Raw genomic sequence first — 19434 nt, 5'->3', positions numbered from 1 at the left:
AAGTCAATGAAAAAATAATTTAATCATTTTATATAAGTAATTTAGGAGAATTTCTATGGGTTCATTCATCATGAATTTTTGACTCACATTCAGATTCAGATTCACATGTATAAAAGTAAAAAAAATTGGTGTGACAGTGACGATATATAAACACATGCATATAATGTAAATATGACACCATGCTTACTTTGTAGGGGACACCACTTCAAAGCAGAACCTCCTTTCTATGTCCTCACAAGGTTTGACTGAGCAAAGCCTCAAGTCCTCTACCACTACTGTCAGAGCATCCTAGAAAGAGATATTTAAAAATGTCAGTCAGACTCATACTGTGTTTTATAGTTGTATAAAAGCCGGTATGAAACAATCAATTAATTACCTTTAATCGCTTCTGATACACAAGCTGGCTGTTCTGTATTGAAAACCATCGCCTGACAGAAAGGCAAGAGAACCACATTTCAGCTGCATTTACTTGGTTACGACTGAAGACGGGATTGAAAGAGGAGAGTGCTTCAGGATCTTACCTGTTCCATGTCTTGAAAGCATTACTGGCTCTCTTAAACAGATATCCCTCCATCACGACTCCATTCGGGGCATCTACGTTAAACTCCACCTTCGAGTCGTCATAGGAAAAGTCCTGCCAGTGACAGAATAATAATTGTGACAAGTCTTAACAAAGTAGTGTTGAGTGTCAGTCAGTGTTAGCTGACCAGTGGGTGAAGCACTACTGCTTTGAGGTCCCTACTAAAGTCATGTTGCTGCTAAGCCCACTAGCAGACAAACAAAAGACAAGGACTAATCCCCCCGTCACTCAAAGATAATCCTCATGGATACAGCAGTCATATCCTTGCTACCTAATTTCTACCGGTCCAGATCTAAATAACACACATTCACACACACTCACACACACACAGAATCCCAGGACCCATTCTGCTCCCATCAGCTCTAAATTGAGACAAACGTCTGTGTGAGGAAATTCGGCAACAAGAACAAAGTGGAGGAAACGTCAGAGAACTCCAACAAACCAGCACCTGCAATCAATAACTTTGTCCATCTGTTAGTATGGAGTCTATTGGACCAACCACAAACAGCTGGGCAGTGGTGGCTCAGCGGTTAGAGCGCCGAGATATCGATAACAGGGTTGTGGGTTCGATTCCCGGGCTCGGCAAGCTGCCACTGTTGGGCCCTTGAGCAAGGCCCTTTACCCTCTCTGCTCCCCGGGCGCTGGAGTTGGCTGCCCACCGCTCTGGGTGTGTGTGTGTACTCACTGCCCCTAACACGTGTGTGTGTGTGTGTGTGTGAGTGTGTGTTCACTACCAGATGGGTTAAATGCGGAGGACACATTTCGCTGTACAGTCCACACTGTACAGTGACAAATACGTGCACCTTTACCTTTACCTTTACCTTTAGCTGAGTCAGCACAACAAGCACTTTACAGAAACATGATGTTAGATGTTTTAAAGTGTCACCAGGAGCCATCCAGTGATCAACAAACATTAGTTGGAAAGTTTGCACAATGCTGCTCCCAAGTTCAGTCTGATTTCAGTCCCACTACTGTGATGTGAGGATGCTATAAGCATATACACTAAAGGTTATCAAAATGATCTGCCTGCATGTACCCAGAGAACCCCAGTGCCATGTATTTCTCAGTGTGGGCTGCACATGAATGATAGCTTTTATTTGCTTATTGCCTTGGCCATACTGTGAAACACCTAATTTGAAGTTTCTTAAAACATTTATTAAAAAAGAAAATAATAATAATATTAATAAATAGTATTATGAACCCTGATTGGCCTGAATCTGGATGTGGAAGCTATGGCTGGATTTTGAGATTTTTTGTATATCAATACACAAGTGGGTTTAGATTAATCCAGAAATGAGTGTGAGGTGATGGAAGTTGGTATATTTAAAGACTGCAACTGACTATAATAAATATATATTAAAATCTTGATTGGATCAGATTGGGCCTGATACCCACAACCATTAGTACTGCTATACTCTTTACTATATATCTCTAGTTTAATCATTACTTCTAAAATATTTCTTAAATAGACAGATCTAGGCCAATGATAGAGAGCCTGTAAACAATAACAACTGAATAGTTAACACCACCCACAACTAGCCTAAGTAGTAACTGCCTGTATGTTGACTCTGTTTATCAAATCTAATTTAATCTAATTAACTTTTAACAACTTCCAGTAATGAGAGTAACAAAAGAGTAACAACACTTACAGCATTACTACTTTTAACCCAAAGTGAGCACGCTAAAGGTGACAGTGGCAAGGAAAAGCTCCCCTGAAGCTGGAGGAAGAAACCTTGGGGGAAACCAAGACGCACAAGGGGGACCCTTGTCAAAACTACTTATAAACAATTAATAAGGGGTAAAAAGTCACCTTAACACCACAGAGGTGTACTGATAATCACAGATATGATGAGCAGTACTGATCATAGGAATAATAATAATAATAATAATAATATATATAATAATAATAATATATATAATAATAATATTTATTAAGTATATATATATAAAAATACATTATTATATTCTTCCTTTAATGAGCAGTAGTGATCATAGGAATAATAAAAGTAATGGTGAGGATTAATAATAAAAATGATCATAACAATCAGAAGATTAATAGTCTAAATAGTCCATTAAAAAAATTAAACGTAGTTGGTAATGGAGGGTGGGCAACTAGTCCGAGGCAGGTAGCAGTAGATGGTGGGTGGGCAACTGGTTAATATATATATATGTATATATATATATATATATATAAATAATATTAGTGTATGTATATATATATAATATTATATCCCTTCCTTTATGTCTATGACAGTATCATTTATTTTTTATTATTTAGTTTTTCTTCAGTTTCTTTGGAAAATATTCCATGTTTCTTTTTCTTTTTTTTTGCTGATGCAGAGAGAATGAGAATCTACCCTTAGCGCTTTCTAAGTTTCTAGGACTCTTTCCAAATGCAGCATGGTGAGTCCTTCTCAACCTGTTAGCATAAAAACATCTGACAAGACTTTCAGAATTTCATCTGACCACTCATCTGATGAGATGCTTGGTCAGCCAGATCCACAACACTGTCCTGCAGTATCCAGGCTATCACTCTTACATTACCAGCCACCTGATCAGCTACTGATATCCTGATTATGTGGGCTGAAGCCAACTTAGAGTAATACTGCGCTACCCAAATTTACTACAACTGTAATATATATGTATACAGCCATTATAATAAGACATGTCAACATATCAGACACTGTCAGTAATGAAAGATATAAGTCAGGTTAGGATTAAGTCTAGTCCTGTACTACAGAGTATTCTGAATGCAGATGCTTAAGAAACACTGTAGAACTATATCTTTCATTATTCTCAGATATTATTTATGAAATGTTTACTAGCAATAATATCTGATCTACAGATCTTTAAAGATATTCTGTCCTTAATGCCATTTATGTTACCATTCATTTACAAGTTATACACTCCTCTTGCAGCTGTATAATTACACGGTTACCAGTGGCAACTCCAAATATAGTTTACAATGATTTTATATTATTAAAAAAAAATATTCAAGATATCAACACTGCAATTCTGAGAGAGACAGAGAGACTAAACTAAATTAAACTCACCAGAGTGTAGCCAAACCTCCACAACCTCCCAAGAATCTTCATCTTTAAAAAGTGTTTGTCGAGAAACATTGAAAAATTAAGGAAAAATCCCCCAAAATCTGAATAAAATGAATAAACACGTTAAAAGTCTACAGCAGACTCATCCCCACCGAGGCGCTCTGAAGGCACGCGCACAGGCAGCTCACAGCCGCGCGGCTCCAGAGCGAATAGCAGCAGCAGCAGCAGCCTCGCGCTCCGCTCTTCTTCAAGCGCCACCTGCTGCAGCGGCGCGCGCTGAAGCCCTCATTAGCATACAGCTGTCGATTTCTGCGCGCGGCTCTGCACGCGGCCCCATGACCTGACCGGAGAGGAGCGCCAGAGAGGGTCCAGAAAGACCGCAAACATTATTTCACAGCCACGAGCAGATTTACGTGGATTTACGAGCGCCCTCGTGCCCGGTGTTCCTCCCCGAGGCCAGCACAGAGGGAAGAGGGGGACCTTTTGGGAGCTTTTGGAATAGTCGGCGTCCATCTGTCTGACAGTCCACCAAACAATTCCTGCTTAATCAAGCAGACATTATTGCCCCTCGCGAACCCCCTCCCTCCCTCCCTCCCCACGTGCAGTTGTCCTCTTCCTGATCCTCCTCCTCCTCCTCCTCCATTTCCCTTACAGGCGCCTTCTCATGCGGCACTGCTCGAGCTGGACCCCTCCCCTGAACTCTCTCACTTTTGCTAACGGCTATTAGCCTATGATTATTCCTAGATATCAGTGTAAGTGCAATGGAAAATACTTCAAAGGTTTGATTTTTTTTGCTTGAGGTTCACTTATATGATGTTTATGTGGCCAAAAATCCTTTTATGTTATTTTAGCTGTTATGCCATAAATATTGGGCATCCATAAAGGGTCCATTAAGAAGCCCTGTTGAAATAATTTACTGGCAATGCCATCTATCCCTTATACTGCATTACTCCATAGCTATTAGCTATTCCATGGCTGTTGCACTGATATTCTGTGTTTTTTCCAAATAATCAACAGTGGAATAGTCAGCCAGTGGTAATGGTGGTGCATCACATTAACCAGTGGAACATTGCATATTCAATTTTCCCAGTTTTTTAAGTACAGTTTTGTAGTAAATGCTCCTTACTGAGTCACATCTGAAGTAAATGCCTGTATAAAATGCTTTCTCTTTAGGTACCCTGTAGAAAAGCAGAAGACAAGCGTCCAGGCTTTTTTCTGTCCTTGCACCAAAGTGGTGGAACGAGCTGCCCCTGGGTGTCCGAACAGCCGAGTCGCTCGCTGTCTTCAAACGCAGACTGAAGACCCATCTCTTCAGAGAGTACTTGGGCGAATAGTTCTATGATCGCCTTATTGTATTGTGTTTAGTAATGTCTAAGCTTGGAGGTATCTTTTGTATTATTAGTCTATTCTAACTAGCTGAGGCTTTTCTTGGGTAAATAGCAAAGTACTTTGTAAGTTGCTCTGGATAAGAGCGTCTGCTAAATGCCGTAAATGTAAATGTAAATGTAAATGTAGATGCATCCTTTACTGCCTTACATATCCTATGATCCTCTAGATTAGCACTGGCTAGTCTCAAGAGAAAAAGCAACTTGGCGGACATCTCTAAATATATTATTTCTGAGGAAAAATTCAGCATAATAGTAGAATATTGGCTTTTTATGTCTAATGATTTTAATTAGTCACGCCAACACCGATTTGGTTGTAGGTCCCTTCATCACAGTGCTGCTGCCTTCTTCTAAGGCCCTGCCTTATGCGACAGCATTGGCAGCAAGGCATGGAGGCAGCTACCTTCCGTTTTGGACACAGCCATACTGTTAAGAGAGGGAGTAACTAATGTCTTATTTTCAACGCTAACATGTAAACAATACAACTGGCATATGTTAACAACCTGTGTTGTGATTGGCTGCCTTGTGTTGAGGCTGAAGCAGAGCTGAACCCCTCTGCCTGGTTTCAGTGTGAATTAGCAGGAGCTGAACTGCTGTAGGCCGAAGGTGTGCGATGACAGAGGCAAGCAGTTTGCATAATGCAATCAGCAAGCCTCAGGAAAAAACACCTACAGGAATCTTATAGTAATTCAGACAGCTACCGGATACTACACACATATGATAGACTACTATAATGCATACATACCTAATACAAGATCATTAGAGTATTATAAAGCATCATAGAAATCTTACAGGCTCTCGTGGCTCCCTTTTCTCTAGGGGCATTTCTATGCATCCATTGTTACAACCAACATTTCTAACCATTCCTAACAATTATAATATACTATATTATATAATATTATATATTATAATATATTGCCCCTAATTTCTGTTTCACTTATCTGGACAGAAAATGCTTGTGTGTGCTCACACACAGCTGCTGGGTCCTGCTGTACATGCCATAACTCTGTGGGAGAATGGAGGAAAGCAAGTCCCAAGGGTGTCACAATGAAGTTGGACTTGGATAAAGGACCAGCGTGTGTTTTATACTGCGTGTATGTGTGTTTATGTGTGTGTGTGTGTGTGTTTGGGGTGGCAGATGTAACGCGCGGTGGGAGTGGTGGGACGGTGGGACAGCCGGAGAGATCGTAACTCTGCCATTCTGAGAGTAGAAGGGAAAAAAGCATGAGAGAGGGACAGAGAAGGGCTGCACAGGAATCTTCATGGATAAATCAACTGAATGAAGCATAGAGCCGCTCTCCTCCGCTGCAGCCCTCAGAGAAGTGGACTTAAGGTGTGAACACATGCACCTTCATGTGTGGAGCAACACAGCCTCTAATTTTAATAAACAGATATATCACACTAACAATTTCAAGACTTTACTTAAGATGTAAAGATCTTAAAACAGACTTTTTGCATCATCACAGCTCCAGTTTGCACAATGTAAACAAGCTATATTAGCCTCACAGCTCCAGTGCCTGTCAAAACAGAGACATAACTGATGCCCCCTAAACCCCCAGAAACAACCTGAGCTCCTAAAATCCACTACAGTGTCTCCTACCGAAGTCCATTAGTTGATCAGTGTGTGTGATATCATTGTCTTTCAGTCCACCAAATACTGCTGCATGAGGTGGGCGCACTCTTGCACAAGCTGTGAGGTCACAGGGTCAGAAAGGTTGTGATCTGCCCACACTTCCTCCAGAAAGGGTTGCGGACTTAAGGAAGCGTGACGGACAGCTTTGTTGTCCAGTGGGTTTTTGAAGGGGGCGGGACAGAGACGCTAATCCACAGGCAGGGGCAACAGGTCACGGGAGCAACGTGACGCGGGATGAGAGCATGCTGAACATCCACTTAATAGTCAGGGGCCGACACACTGGCCTGTTCTGAACCAAAGTCTCTCTCTCTCTCTCTCTCTCTCTCTCTCTCTCTCTTTATCCTTCCACACATTTCATTCTCTTTTCCCTTTTATTCCCTTTAACTTGTTTTTGCTATTTTTCCTCTTGGTCATCATGTTGTTGGAAAAATTCATTAAAACTGTATTTGATATTTATTATCATAAAACTGTATTTAATGCAAGTTGAATATGGTATAAAATATTAGATGTAAAATATATAATACAAAAATAATACATAAATACAACAATACATAACATCATTTAATTATAAACTATTATATATGAAATATAGTATATTATATAGCATACTATAAAAGTTACGTTTATTTAATACATTTGTCAATTATAGATAATATACATTATATATTAATTATTTACCGTACACAATTATTAAATACTATTTCTACTACTACCACTAATACTACTAATAATAATAGCATTAGAATTATCTATTTGAGTTCTAGACTACTATATATAAAATATAGCATACTATAAAAACCCTTTTTATTTAAAATAGTTAAAAATTAAATAGATAATATGCACAATCTATTCATATATACTATCTTTATATTAATAAAATGATAATAATATTTGTTTCATTTAGGTAGTTATTTATGTATATGATACATTCGTAAAGCTGTGTACAGTATACAATATTATGCATATAATTTATAAAAATATGTTACCCACAATAAATGATTTACAATATATATTCATTACAGTACAATATATATTCAATGTATTATTATTATTATTGTTGTTGTTAATACTATGTTTTTTAGTTGGTAATTTAAGTTTTAAGTTTTTATGACATATTTGTTTAAGATCATTATGGCTGATTGAATCCTAGCTTAAACCACATGTATGTTTCCTAAAAGTCTTCATTTTAGTAATCCTTTGAACTTTATGGGTGGCACTGAGGATTAATAAGGCAGCTGAAACTCTGTCTGATTAGATTCTGCGTTAATGCCTTTCGATCAGAGTCAGAGTCCTGCTCCTCTGATGCGCTGCCCTGAGCGCAGAAGCAGATGGCTCATTTCACCTGTAAGCCTCATTCTCAATGACACAGACCTAGCCTGCAGACAACTCAGCTGCGTGTGTCCATGCGTACGCAGGGCCGCTGCTGAATCGAACCGCACGTGTGCGGGACAGTTGGTGGCACTAATTCAGCAGCGATGCTTTTTGGCGGGCCACCTATCTCCCGCTCTCCAGCTCTGTTACCTCTATGCCAGTGCCATCTGCTCCCTTTAGTGAAGCTGGCCAGGGGAGAGGGCCTGGCCCTGTGCCACCAGGAGAGACATCCAGACCTGAGGGGAGAGACTCTCCTCTAAACCCACCTGCTCACTGCAAAGCACAGGGCAAGACGTAGGACTGTCCCACCGAGCCTAAATGTGGCTGATTGTGCTTTTAGTGCTGTGGTTCTAGGTATTGGGTGCTGTGCGGTCTGCTGTGTTGTGAAGCCCATGTGAGTCTGTGTGTGGAGTGGGGTAAAATTATAACAGCGGGCACATGATGAGTGAACGTGCCATGTATTGATCACTCTAAAATATATACCACACTGTAATCATGTGCATGTGCATGAGATATGAGGAACAGTGGTTCCAGTAAAAAAGCTACGGGACATGCACTCTTTAAAAGAGGGTGTTCTTTAGGGTGTTTTGAGTAAATTTACTGGCTCTAAATAGAACCTCTTACACAGAATACAATTAGATCTGTCATTTCAATTATTTTTTGTCTTTTTGTACATAATTGATGCCCCTAACTTCTTTCCAAACTCCACCCCTAGTGGTGTCCCACCTCTCATGTAAATGTGTGTATTTGTGTGTACACAGACAGAGGCTGGATTCTCTGGATACTGCCCAGACACAGACGGCATCGTAAAAAAAGGTATTCTGTGGGCACCCACCACCTCCTGTGCTTCAAACACACAGGCTGAATAAGTTCATTGTCCATGTGTTGTTGTGCCCTCCCTTTATCTCCAGCCTTCCCACACTCACACAGACACACATGCATCGATCCCTCAGAAAGTGCTCAGCATGTGACGGCCATAAATCAGTACTTTATGGATCAGGAATCAATCATCTCCCACAGGCTCTTGCATACACGTTGCGTTTGCTGAGTGATCATAAGTTGGGATCAACATGGGGCATGTAAGGTTTAGCTTGCTGAACTCGATAAGATGTAAGACGTAAACAAAGTCACCCACAGCGGTTCGATGCAGGATGCTCTATTCTAGAGAAACTTACACAGTCAAAATTGTTCACCGAGTTATTGTCTGTGGCAATCAATTATATGTTACGAGTGTGGTAGATAGAGACTAAGTTGAAAAACACTGGAATATAACTTTAATTATAACTTAATCAGTTAACCAGTAACTGCTATCAAATTTGTTGGCTTAAAATGTTGGCTCCTATCATCAGAAGATCAGAGGTTTGAACCCCGTGATGCCACAGCCATTCACAGCCAGGACTCCCAGTGAGCATAACTGACCTTGCTCTCTCTGGGTGGGTATGATGGCCCTCCCTCTCCCCCACCATTTAGCCTAAGCTAGTTAGTTGGACTGACTAAATTAGGAATAAAACGATGGGAAACATAAAAAAAAAAAAAATAGATACATTTACATGTTTAAAAAGATAGCCTCTATCTTCCTCATTCGTAGCATATGATCAATCGATTAAACTTAAATTTAAAAAACGTGAGAAAATGCACTCACCTGCATCAATGTCTATTCAGAGGCAGGATGGAGAATAAAGTCACAAAAAGAGAAAAGAGAAAGAGAAAAGAAAAATTACCCTTAAAATAAGGAGCAAAAAATTACATTCATAAAGAAACAAATATAAAAATGATAATAACAGTAATTTGATATATGAACACCTGTATATATATATATATATATATATATATATATATATATATATATATTTATTTTTTTTTATTTTTATACAAAGATAATGGATAATTGTATATGTGTAATTACACAAGTTGTGCCGCTGTATTAGTAATATTTAATATACATTTAGAGTTTTGGAGCTTTTAAAAGTTGCAAAAGTCAACTACAACTTTACAGATTTATTCCATTAGCGTTTAACTCAAGATAAATACTTAAGGTATTTTATGCTGACTGTGCCCATGGGACCGCCTATTGTACGACTGGCTACGATGCATTGGTAGCCCTGTTGGCTAGCAATGTGCTAACAGATGGTTAGTGCCTGTGTGGCAAATCATATGTATGTGTGAGAGCCTTGAGGGCCAAAATCCCCAGGCTGGTCAGGGAAGTGTACTTTATTCATATGCTGATGAAATTCTACATAAGGCAATCATAAACCATGCACTGCAGCCGTACACCAATATCAGTCTATATACCCCCCTACGGACACACACACACACACACGCACACACACACACACACACACACAGACAGACCAATATACACATATATGAGGAAAAGAGCAAGGGTAGCAGATCTATCCAACTGTATTACAGTGGATGTAACAGTGAGAGAGACTGAAAGGAGCTGCAGTACTCATATTTGTGCAGAATTCATCAGTCCTGCTATTCCAATGGAGCAGCATCCCATAAACGGATTCACTAAGTACCCTCTAGGTGACCGCAATCGTTTTTGTCTGTTGGTTTGGATCAATTCTGTCTCAGCTTGTGTAACTGAGCTGAAATCTATCAACTTAATGACCCTACTGTACTCATACAGTATGTAGGTACTGTACGTGTGTTAGCTAGCATGTAGGCAGGCAGTGCTCACCCTCTGCTGGATGATGGCATGCTGGTGCTCCATCACTCTCTTCTCCATGGCCGAGTCGATCACCAGCTGGTCCAGCTGCAGCCGGGATACAACACGATCAAAACAGATAGAACCAGACTTTACACAAACAACACAGCAACTTACATTGAACCCCTCAGAGGTCACCTTTCTGGCTTACACAACTTATAGTATGCTAGTTGAATATTTAATATATTTAATATTTAACTATTTAATTTTAGATTTTTTTTTTTTACTTTGAATAATTTTACTTTTAAAACTTTTAAAAAACAATCCATATGTGTATTTTATTATGATCTGAATTTGGTGGAACGTTATTGCTGAGTGTCTTATAATACAGAAAGAAAAAAAAAACAATAGATATAAATATGAATCGATTTATCATAATAAATCTAATAATAAGGTATAATAGATTATTAATGGGTATATATAATAAAATGTAAATGTTTATTTAACTTATATATTATATATATAATTAACAAAAAACTATAAAACTAAAATCTGTTCATACAAAATGTAAAAGAATATATATATATATATTGAGCTGTCATATTTTATTAGTGATTTAAAACATGTTTCTGAAATGGTAATCTGACCTTCAGTTCCCATTTTTTTTGTCTCTCCTTATTTATACAGATAGGAGCCTGGTCTTGTGGGACTGGAAATAACGGTGGTGTTGCAAAGATAGCCATGGAGTGAACATTGCCTACAAGCACTTTAATGATAGCAACACTGCAATAACTTAAGCTAAAGGGTTTAATTTGCCATTTTTAATCATTATGAACTTAATGAACTTAAATTATATGAACTTAACTCATAGAAAATATTATGAACTTAAATTATATTATGAATTATATCCTGCTTTGTTCTTGTTTTCTTACTGATTTTCTTTGTCCTTGTATGGATTAATAAAGGAATCATACAAGTCAAAACTGTATGTGTTGCCACAGTACATCAAACTACATACTCTACTGTTCAGAAGTTTGAAATCCATGGTTTTAATAAAGTAAATGATAAAAAAGTAGGTGGCGGATAAAAGTGTACATTGACACTAATAAGCTGGTCCTGTGGAGCCTCACAGCTTTTAAAGCATTTGTAGGAAACTGAGAATCTGAATAAACACAAAAAATACATTTTGGGGGCTCAGAAAGATAATACGCTGTAGAAGATTAAGAATAAAGTTCTGAATATCTAGAATGTTTCAAAAGTGGTGATTAAATGACAGAAAAGCAACTCTTAACAGACTCTACACTTAATTATATTAAAGTGTCTATCAATGTTGGAATATATATACTTGGAATATTAAGTAAAACCTCTTAAAATATCTTTTGTGTTTTATGTGTGTTTACATGGATAACTAATTATTTCATTAAAAAAATAACAAAAAGTTTATTATTATTGTGAAAGTTGAAGATTATTGTTGTCATAATCCTTTATTATTAAGTGATTTCAGAAATTGGCCCTTCAAAATCCTGCATTTCCACTTGTGTATAGCTATCAGTCTTGTGTCGCCCTCCCACAGCGCACACCTGGCCTCTGTCACACACTCCCACATGGCCCGCAGAAGCTGCCAGGGCACAGATTACCCCCTCTTTTTTTACTCATTAAACAGCCTGCGCTGCTCTGTGGCTCGCCTCCACCGCATGCTCGGCTCCAGACGCAGGTGTGTGTGGACAGCAGATGGGTGGGGCAGAGCTAACGAGTCTGAAGGAGCAGGTGTTTGGAGGACGTGACGCTCACCTCAGCGGCCAGTTTCTTCATGTAGGGGTCGAGTTCGTCCAGGAGAGTGTAGCCCTGCTGGAACAGCGTGTACTGCGCTTGCATGAATGAGAGCATCTGCGAAAGGTACAGAAGGAGAGGTCAAAGAACATCCTAGCACAGTTCTAGTGTCCTAGACTGCTAAGACCAGAGAGCGAGGACCTGAAGTGTGGGCCCACGTACACAGACACTTCAGGTTTAAGCTGCTAAATACAATTACAGATGCTTGAAAATTGGATAAAGCTAATGAAGAGAGGAGGCACTCACCGAGTCTAGGATTTCAAACTTCTTTTTGGCCTGTAAAACGTTGATCTATGGAGAAACAGGTAATAGAAACACAAGATCATACATATGAGAGGCAGCCACTCATTCATTTGACCTGCAGAACATTTACAAATACTACTTTGCCACCTAGTGGTGTGTATTGTTACTGCAGCATCTGTGGAACGTGGGACAAACATTAACAATTTTTTTTTCCAATGAGCTTTCAATGAGTATAATACACTATATGTCCAAATATTTCTGGACACCCCTTCTAATAAATGCATTCGGCTACTAAGTCGCACCCATTGCTGACACAGATGTGCAAATGTACATACACACAGCTTGTCTGGTCCCTGTATAAAAGAAGTACAGCCTATAGAATAGGACTCTCTGGAGAAGATTATCATGATCCCTCTGGCACCATGTCTAATGTCAGGCGTGGGCAAGAGGCCTTTAACCCCCCAGCATTGAGCTGTGGAGCAGTGGAAGAACTGTGCTCTCTGGAATGATGGTTGGTGCTCCATCCAATACTTCTGGGTTAGGGAGTTAGGGAGATGGGGATGATAAGTTGGGGTGGTGATCATCCAACATCCTGACCTCACTATCACTCTTGTCTCTGAATGCAATCAGATCCTCACAGCAATGCTCCTTTAAAATCTAGCAGACAGCCTTCTTTCCTGGACAGTAGAGACAGTTACTTCAACAGAAGCAGGAATTAAAAATTCTTTTTAATTAATGAATGAGCAGCTGTCCCAACACTTTTGTCCATGCAGTGTATTTAGATTCAATAGACAAACCACAGACGCTGCAACACAGAGGTGCAGGTGCAGTGTTGCCTACTATTACCAATATAAAGTTGGCTGGTTCAAACACACCCTAAAATGCTCCTGGTCACTAAATATGAGTGAGCTTCTGTATATCACTGCCCCTGACAAGCCAGCCACAGCTCTAGACACTCTGAAAGGCACCACAGTTATTGTTAAAAAAAAAACAACATGTACATTTCAGTCTAATCCCCATCGGTCACATCTGGAACATATGATCCGTTACTACAATCAATAGCGTTCCTGTACTTGGAAAAGATCAGAATAACCACTGACTCAAAACTCCACTTACTCCTAATCCATTTCTTCGTTCTTTTCCTAAGCACTGAGAAATCTATCACGACTGCTGTCCGTGGTAATCGACTGTGCGCCCCAAGAGGAACCGGAAAATACTGCCATCTCACCACACACTGCTGCTGTAAAGCGCTGACAGCTGAAGTGAGTCATTTCAGTCGCAGATGATCTAATGCCTCTTCTAACAAGTGACCCACTGACAGCAAAGGGAAACACTACTGTGCTTAAAAGGCACAAAAGGAGGACACATCAGTAACAGCCTGCTGATGATGGCCAGCAGACATAATGCATTATGCAGAGGAAAGATGTAATCAGGTCCAATCAGTCACAGAGTTACCAGGGGCAACTGAGAGCCGGGTCGGGGGCTTAAACACACTTGAGTGGGTCACAATCAAGGCTTTATCAAAAAGGGGCCATTAAGAAACGCAGGGATGTAGGACTTCCTCTAAATATATTAACTGTAGTATTTTTAATATCTGTCCGAACCTACTGTTCAATATATCCGGCTGATGGTAACATGGACAGGTCTGCCTCTTCATGGAGCTATGAGGCTAATAAAGCTAATGAGTAATGGAAGCTATACACCGGACGTAGTGCCTGCCATACCCTCAAACTATACTCTGACTTGCAGAGATCCAAACTGCACTCTGAATGAGTTCACTCAATCACACTACAAAAAATACAGCGCATCCAACAATAAAGGAAACCCCTTGGACATTTAAAAAAAAGTTTTTATAGAAACACAGCTGCTCCCAGAAAGCTCTGATTCGACACAAATTTTACCTTTACAAATGACTTTTGACGAATGAGATTTAAACCAGTGAAAAAATATATATTAGATTATTATATTTAACCAGTTCAGTTCTATTCCACCAGTGGAATGTCCACTAGGGGGCCTGCAGCAAGAGGCTCTATAATCACTACTAGACTTGCTTCTGGTTTCTGTAAAACAGATGGGTAAAATTTGAGACTTTTGAACTATATGGACAAAAGTTTTGAGACACCTGTTCATTCATTGTTTCTTGATCACCACCCCACCCCATCCCCAAATAAAATATTGGATGGAACCCCACCGTCATTCCAGAGAACACAGTCCCACTGCCCCACAGATTAATATTGGGAGGCTTTATACCCCTCTAGCTCACACCTGGCACAGGATGACCTTATACATTCATTGGAAGGATGCTTATAGACAACAGTATGTCCTCCAGTGTGAGAAACCACACTGGGAAGGGTATCTGAGATTAGCTGATAGCTGATCTGAGTTCAGGTGTGTGATGATTTAGGTGCATCTGCTAAAGTAAGCGAGACCCGCTCGGTTGTGTGTGTGCAGGAGGGCTGGAGGAGCTGGTTACCTGTAAGACGTAATCGAGGGCGAGGTGTCTGAAGCACTTCCGTGTCACGACGAGTGCGCTGCTGGCCTCCTCCACCTCGTGCGGTTTGTTGCGGGGAGCCTGAGCATTTTTCACCTGCGCAATCTCCATGTCCTCACGCACCTTATCAAACTGCTTCTTCGTCTCCTTGAACTTCCTCACGTCCCTGAGAGAGAGCACACAGCAACAACACTGATTAACAACAGAGAGAGAGAGACATGGAGACAGAGTAGAGGGAGAGAGCGAAAAGGAGAGAGACAGGATGGGAGTGAGGGTGCAAGAGAGACAGAGAGCAGATAGAGAATGAAGATACATATAAACAGAGAGAGAGAGAGAGAGAGAGAGAAGAAATGAGAAAGCAAGGAAAGAGACAGGGGAGATGAGAGTGAGAAAGGGAGAGAAAAATGAAAAAGAGAGAACAGCACAAGAGAGAGCGAGAGAAAGCAACCAGAAAGCAAGAGCAGAGCAGGGCAGAGAGAAAGCAAGGGAGAGAGAGAGGCAGGAAGTGAGAATGAAAAAAGAGAGTGAGATGAGAGAGAGAGGAAGGGAGAAAATGAGAAAGCAAGAGAAGAGCAGGAGAGAGAAAGTGAGGGAGAGAGGGGGGCAAGAGAGAGAAAGAGAGAGAGTGTGGAGAAACAGACAGTGAGAGAGGGAGAGAAAATGAGAAAGAGATAGCGAGAGAGTGTGGAGAAACAGACAGAGGGAGTGTAAGAGAGTGTGAGAGTGAGAGAAAATGAGAAAGAGAGATAGTGAGAGAATGTAGAGAAACAGAGGGAGTGTAAGAGAGTGAGAGAGGGAGAGAAAATGAGAAAGAGAGATAGTGAGAGAATGTAGAGAAACAGAGGGAGTGTAAGAGAGTGAGAGAGGGAGAGAAAATGAAAAAGAGAGATAGCGAGAGAGTGTGGAGAAACAGACAGAGGGAGTGTAAGAGAGTGTGAGAGTGAGAGAAAATGAGAAAGAGAGATAGTGAGAGAATGTAGAGAAACAGAGGGAGTGTAAGAGAGTGAGAGAGAGAGAGGAAATGAGAAAGAGAGATAGTGAGAGAGTGTAGAGAAACAGACAGAGGGAGTGTAAGAGAGTGAGAGAGGGAGAGGAAATGAGAAAGAGAGATAGTGAGAGAGTGTGGAGAAACAGACAGAGGGAGTGTAAGAGAGTGAGAGAGAGAGAGGAAATGAGAAAGAGATAGCGAGAGAGTGTGGAGAAATAGACAGAGGGAGTGTAAGAGAGTGAGAGTGAGAGAAAATGAGAAAGAGAGATAGTGAGAGAATGTAGAGAAACAGAGGGAGTGTAAGAGAGTGAGAGAGGGAGAGAAAATGAGAAAGAGAGATAGCGAGAGAGTGTGGAGAAACAGACAGAGGGAGTGTAAGAGAGTGAGAGAGTGAGAGAAAATGAGAAAGAGAGATAGTGAGAGAATGTAGAGAAACAGAGGGAGTGTAAGAGAGTGAGAGAGGGAGAGGAAATGAGAAAGAGAGATAGTGAGAGAGTGTGGAGAAACAGACAGAGGGAGTGTAAGAGAGTGTGAGAGTGAGAGAAAATGAGAAAGAGAGATAGTGAGAGAATGTAGAGAAACAGGGAGTGTAAGAGAGTGAGAGAGGGAGAGAAAATGAGAAAGAGAGATAGTGAGAGAATGTAGAGAAACAGAGGGAGTGTAAGAGAGTGAGAGAGGGAGAGAAAATGAGAAAGAGAGATAGTGAGAGAGTGTGGAGAAACAGACAGAGGGAGTGTAAGAGAGTGAGAGAGAGAGAGGAAATGAGAAAGAGAGATAGTGAGAGAGTGTGGAGAAACAGACAGAGGGAGTGTAAGAGAGTGAGAGAGAGAGAGGAAATGAGAAAGAGAGATAGTGAGAGAGTGTGGAGAAACAGACAGAGGGAGTGTAAGAGAGTGAGAGAGGGAGAGGAAATGAGAAAGAGAGATAGTGAGAGAGTGTGGAGAAACAGACAGAGGGAGTGTAAGAGTGAGAGAGAGAGAGAAAATGAGAAAGAGAGATAGTGAGAGAGTGTGGAGAAACAGACAGAGGGAGTGTAAGAGAGTGAGAGAGAGAGAGGAAATGAGAAAGAGAGATAGCGAGAGAGTGTGGAGAAACAGACAGAGGGAGTGTAAGAGAGTGAGAGAGGGAGAGGAAATGAGAAAGAGAGATAGTGAGAGAGTGTGGAGAAACAGACAGAGGGAGTGTAAGAGAGTGAGAGAGAGAGAGGAAATGAGAAAGAGAGATAGTGAGAGAGTGTGGAGAAACAGACAGAGGGAGTGTAAGAGAGTGAGAGAGGGAGAGGAAATGAGAAAGAGAGATAGTGAGAGAGTGTGGAGAAACAGACAGAGGGAGTGTAAGAGAGTGAGAGAGAGAGAGAAAATGAGAAAGAGAGATAGTGAGAGAGTGTGGAGAAACAGACAGAGGGAGTGTAAGAGAGTGAGAGAGGGAGAGGAAATGAGAAAGAGAGATAGTGAGAGAGTGTGGAGAAACAGACAGAGGGAGTGTAAGAGAGTGAGAGAGAGAGAGGAAATGAGAAAGAGAGATAGTGAGAGAGTGTGGAGAAACAGACAGAGGGAGTGTAAGAGAGTGAGAGAGAGAGAGGAAATGAGAAAGAGAGATAGTGAGAGAGTAGCCTGGTGTATAAACATTAGTGCTGATAGGAAATCTGGAAGAGGGAGATTTATAGGTGTGTTTGGGTTAAAACTGGAGTGTTATGGTTGAGGTGAAAATCTACTCACTCTTTGACGAAAGTGTGCAGCTGCTGCTTAATGGACCTCTGGGCCTGGTCAAAGAGGATCTACACGAGACAAATACAGCAAGTGTGTTAAGATTTACGGTCATACATCATTAACTGCTTATCTGGCGAGGTGTTCATGACCAGACGCACACAGCTGGCAGGGGTTCAAGCTGCCAGCAACACAACAGATTCATCATCCAGGTGATAATGACTGCCATTATCCGGGGCTAACGCAGACCTAACAGACTAGACTATTAGATGTAGTCATTGGTTTATCTCACAGATCTGCCCTCAGTTTGATCCGAGCTTAACCTCCGCTTAACCTTGTTTGTGGGGTTGTTCTACCTGTGTCACACCTCTTGGTTCGCCTCAGTGTTTCTTCTTCATGCTCTTAGGAGGTTTTCCCTGCCATTTGTGCTCTATGTCTGAGCATTAGAGGTCCAGGCCTGGATTTCTTGGCAGCTGCTTTGAGAACAATGAGCCTGACTAGCATCTGGACTGTATCCTGATGAGATTCTAGCTACATGCACTTACACTGGGTAGTCACATGGTTCTCCAGTTAGTCAGACGGACACCTGATCGGCGTCTGCTGCGAAATATGCAAATTACCAATTATTACTGGTGTTTCGGGTTGTACTGGGAGGGGTTTTAGTTGACGCATGTGTCGTCATAGTGCATTACACTATAACATGTGGCTCAAGTGCGTCTCAGACCACCTCCTGAAGTGGTCTCCCTCCCACAAGCAGCAATTTTTGGAAGTGGGCCTCACTTTTTGTTATTGTTTTGAACTGCACGTTTCCATGGTAACCTGAAAAATAACCTTGAAAAGAAGAAGAAGAATCCTGTTAAAATCACTGCCTTGAGCCAACAGCACATCTGTACGATGAAAGCACATCTGTCGGCACTACCCACATATGACCACTAGATGGCAAAGGTGCAATGGCGAACACAGCTAAGCTTTCCTACAACCCTTACACACCTCCTTACTCTCACTCACCCCCATCTCTCTCTCTCTGTCTCTGTCGCTCTGCAGGAAGCTGATGTTCATGTCGTGAGGCGGATGCAAGGAAAGGGTAAAATAGGTCGCTGGCGCAGTGAGAAGCAGGGTGCTGGGAGTCAAAAAGAGTTAGGCATGCAATCTCTCTCTCTCTTTCACACACACACACACACACAGTCTCAGGCCCTCGGGCCTTTGTCTGAGGAGAGCTCTCACGAGGGTTCTGACTATGAAGGCATATCATTGTGCCATTAACACATGCAAACATGCCATCATGGATCTCACACACACACACACACAGACTCAGAGTGAGTGCATCAGGGCATGCTAGATAACTGGACGCTGTAATCATCTTTAGAAGCACGGGGGCTTTGGAAACACAGGGGCTTTATAGCAGAGATAAGCTTGTGAAGAAGGACATGTGACATCATGTCACATGCAGCATGCGTATAGCATAGAGAGAGAGAGAGAGAGAGAGAGAGGTGGACTGGTCCAT

At 41.1% G+C, this 19434-nt stretch overlaps 1 protein-coding gene across 6 annotated transcripts in view; it reads right to left on the bottom strand.

Annotated features, from left to right (window-relative positions):
- Nucleotides 1-19434, bottom strand: part of acap3b (ArfGAP with coiled-coil, ankyrin repeat and PH domains 3b) — a 93099-nt gene that overhangs the window by 18876 nt on the left and 54789 nt on the right. For all 6 annotated transcript variants that reach the window (XM_072666474.1, XM_072666471.1, XM_072666469.1 and 3 more), the window contains exons 5-13: nt 17943-18001; nt 15219-15402; nt 12749-12793; nt 12464-12559; nt 10706-10780; nt 9662-9673; nt 522-634; nt 377-428; nt 188-288 (exon numbers count right to left, since the gene is read on the bottom strand). In XM_072666474.1, coding sequence (XP_072522575.1) covers nt 188-288; nt 377-428; nt 522-634; nt 9662-9673; nt 10706-10780; nt 12464-12559; nt 12749-12793; nt 15219-15402; nt 17943-18001 — 737 coding nt within the window. The remainder of the gene's footprint in view (nt 1-187; nt 289-376; nt 429-521; nt 635-9661; nt 9674-10705; nt 10781-12463; nt 12560-12748; nt 12794-15218; nt 15403-17942; nt 18002-19434) is intronic.

Source organism: Salminus brasiliensis, chromosome 21, assembly GCF_030463535.1.
Source record: "Salminus brasiliensis chromosome 21, fSalBra1.hap2, whole genome shotgun sequence".
NCBI classification, from domain to species: Eukaryota; Metazoa; Chordata; class Actinopteri; order Characiformes; family Bryconidae; genus Salminus; species Salminus brasiliensis.
Note: the sequence above shows the minus strand (reverse complement) of the source record. Positions and strands in the feature narration are given on the sequence as shown.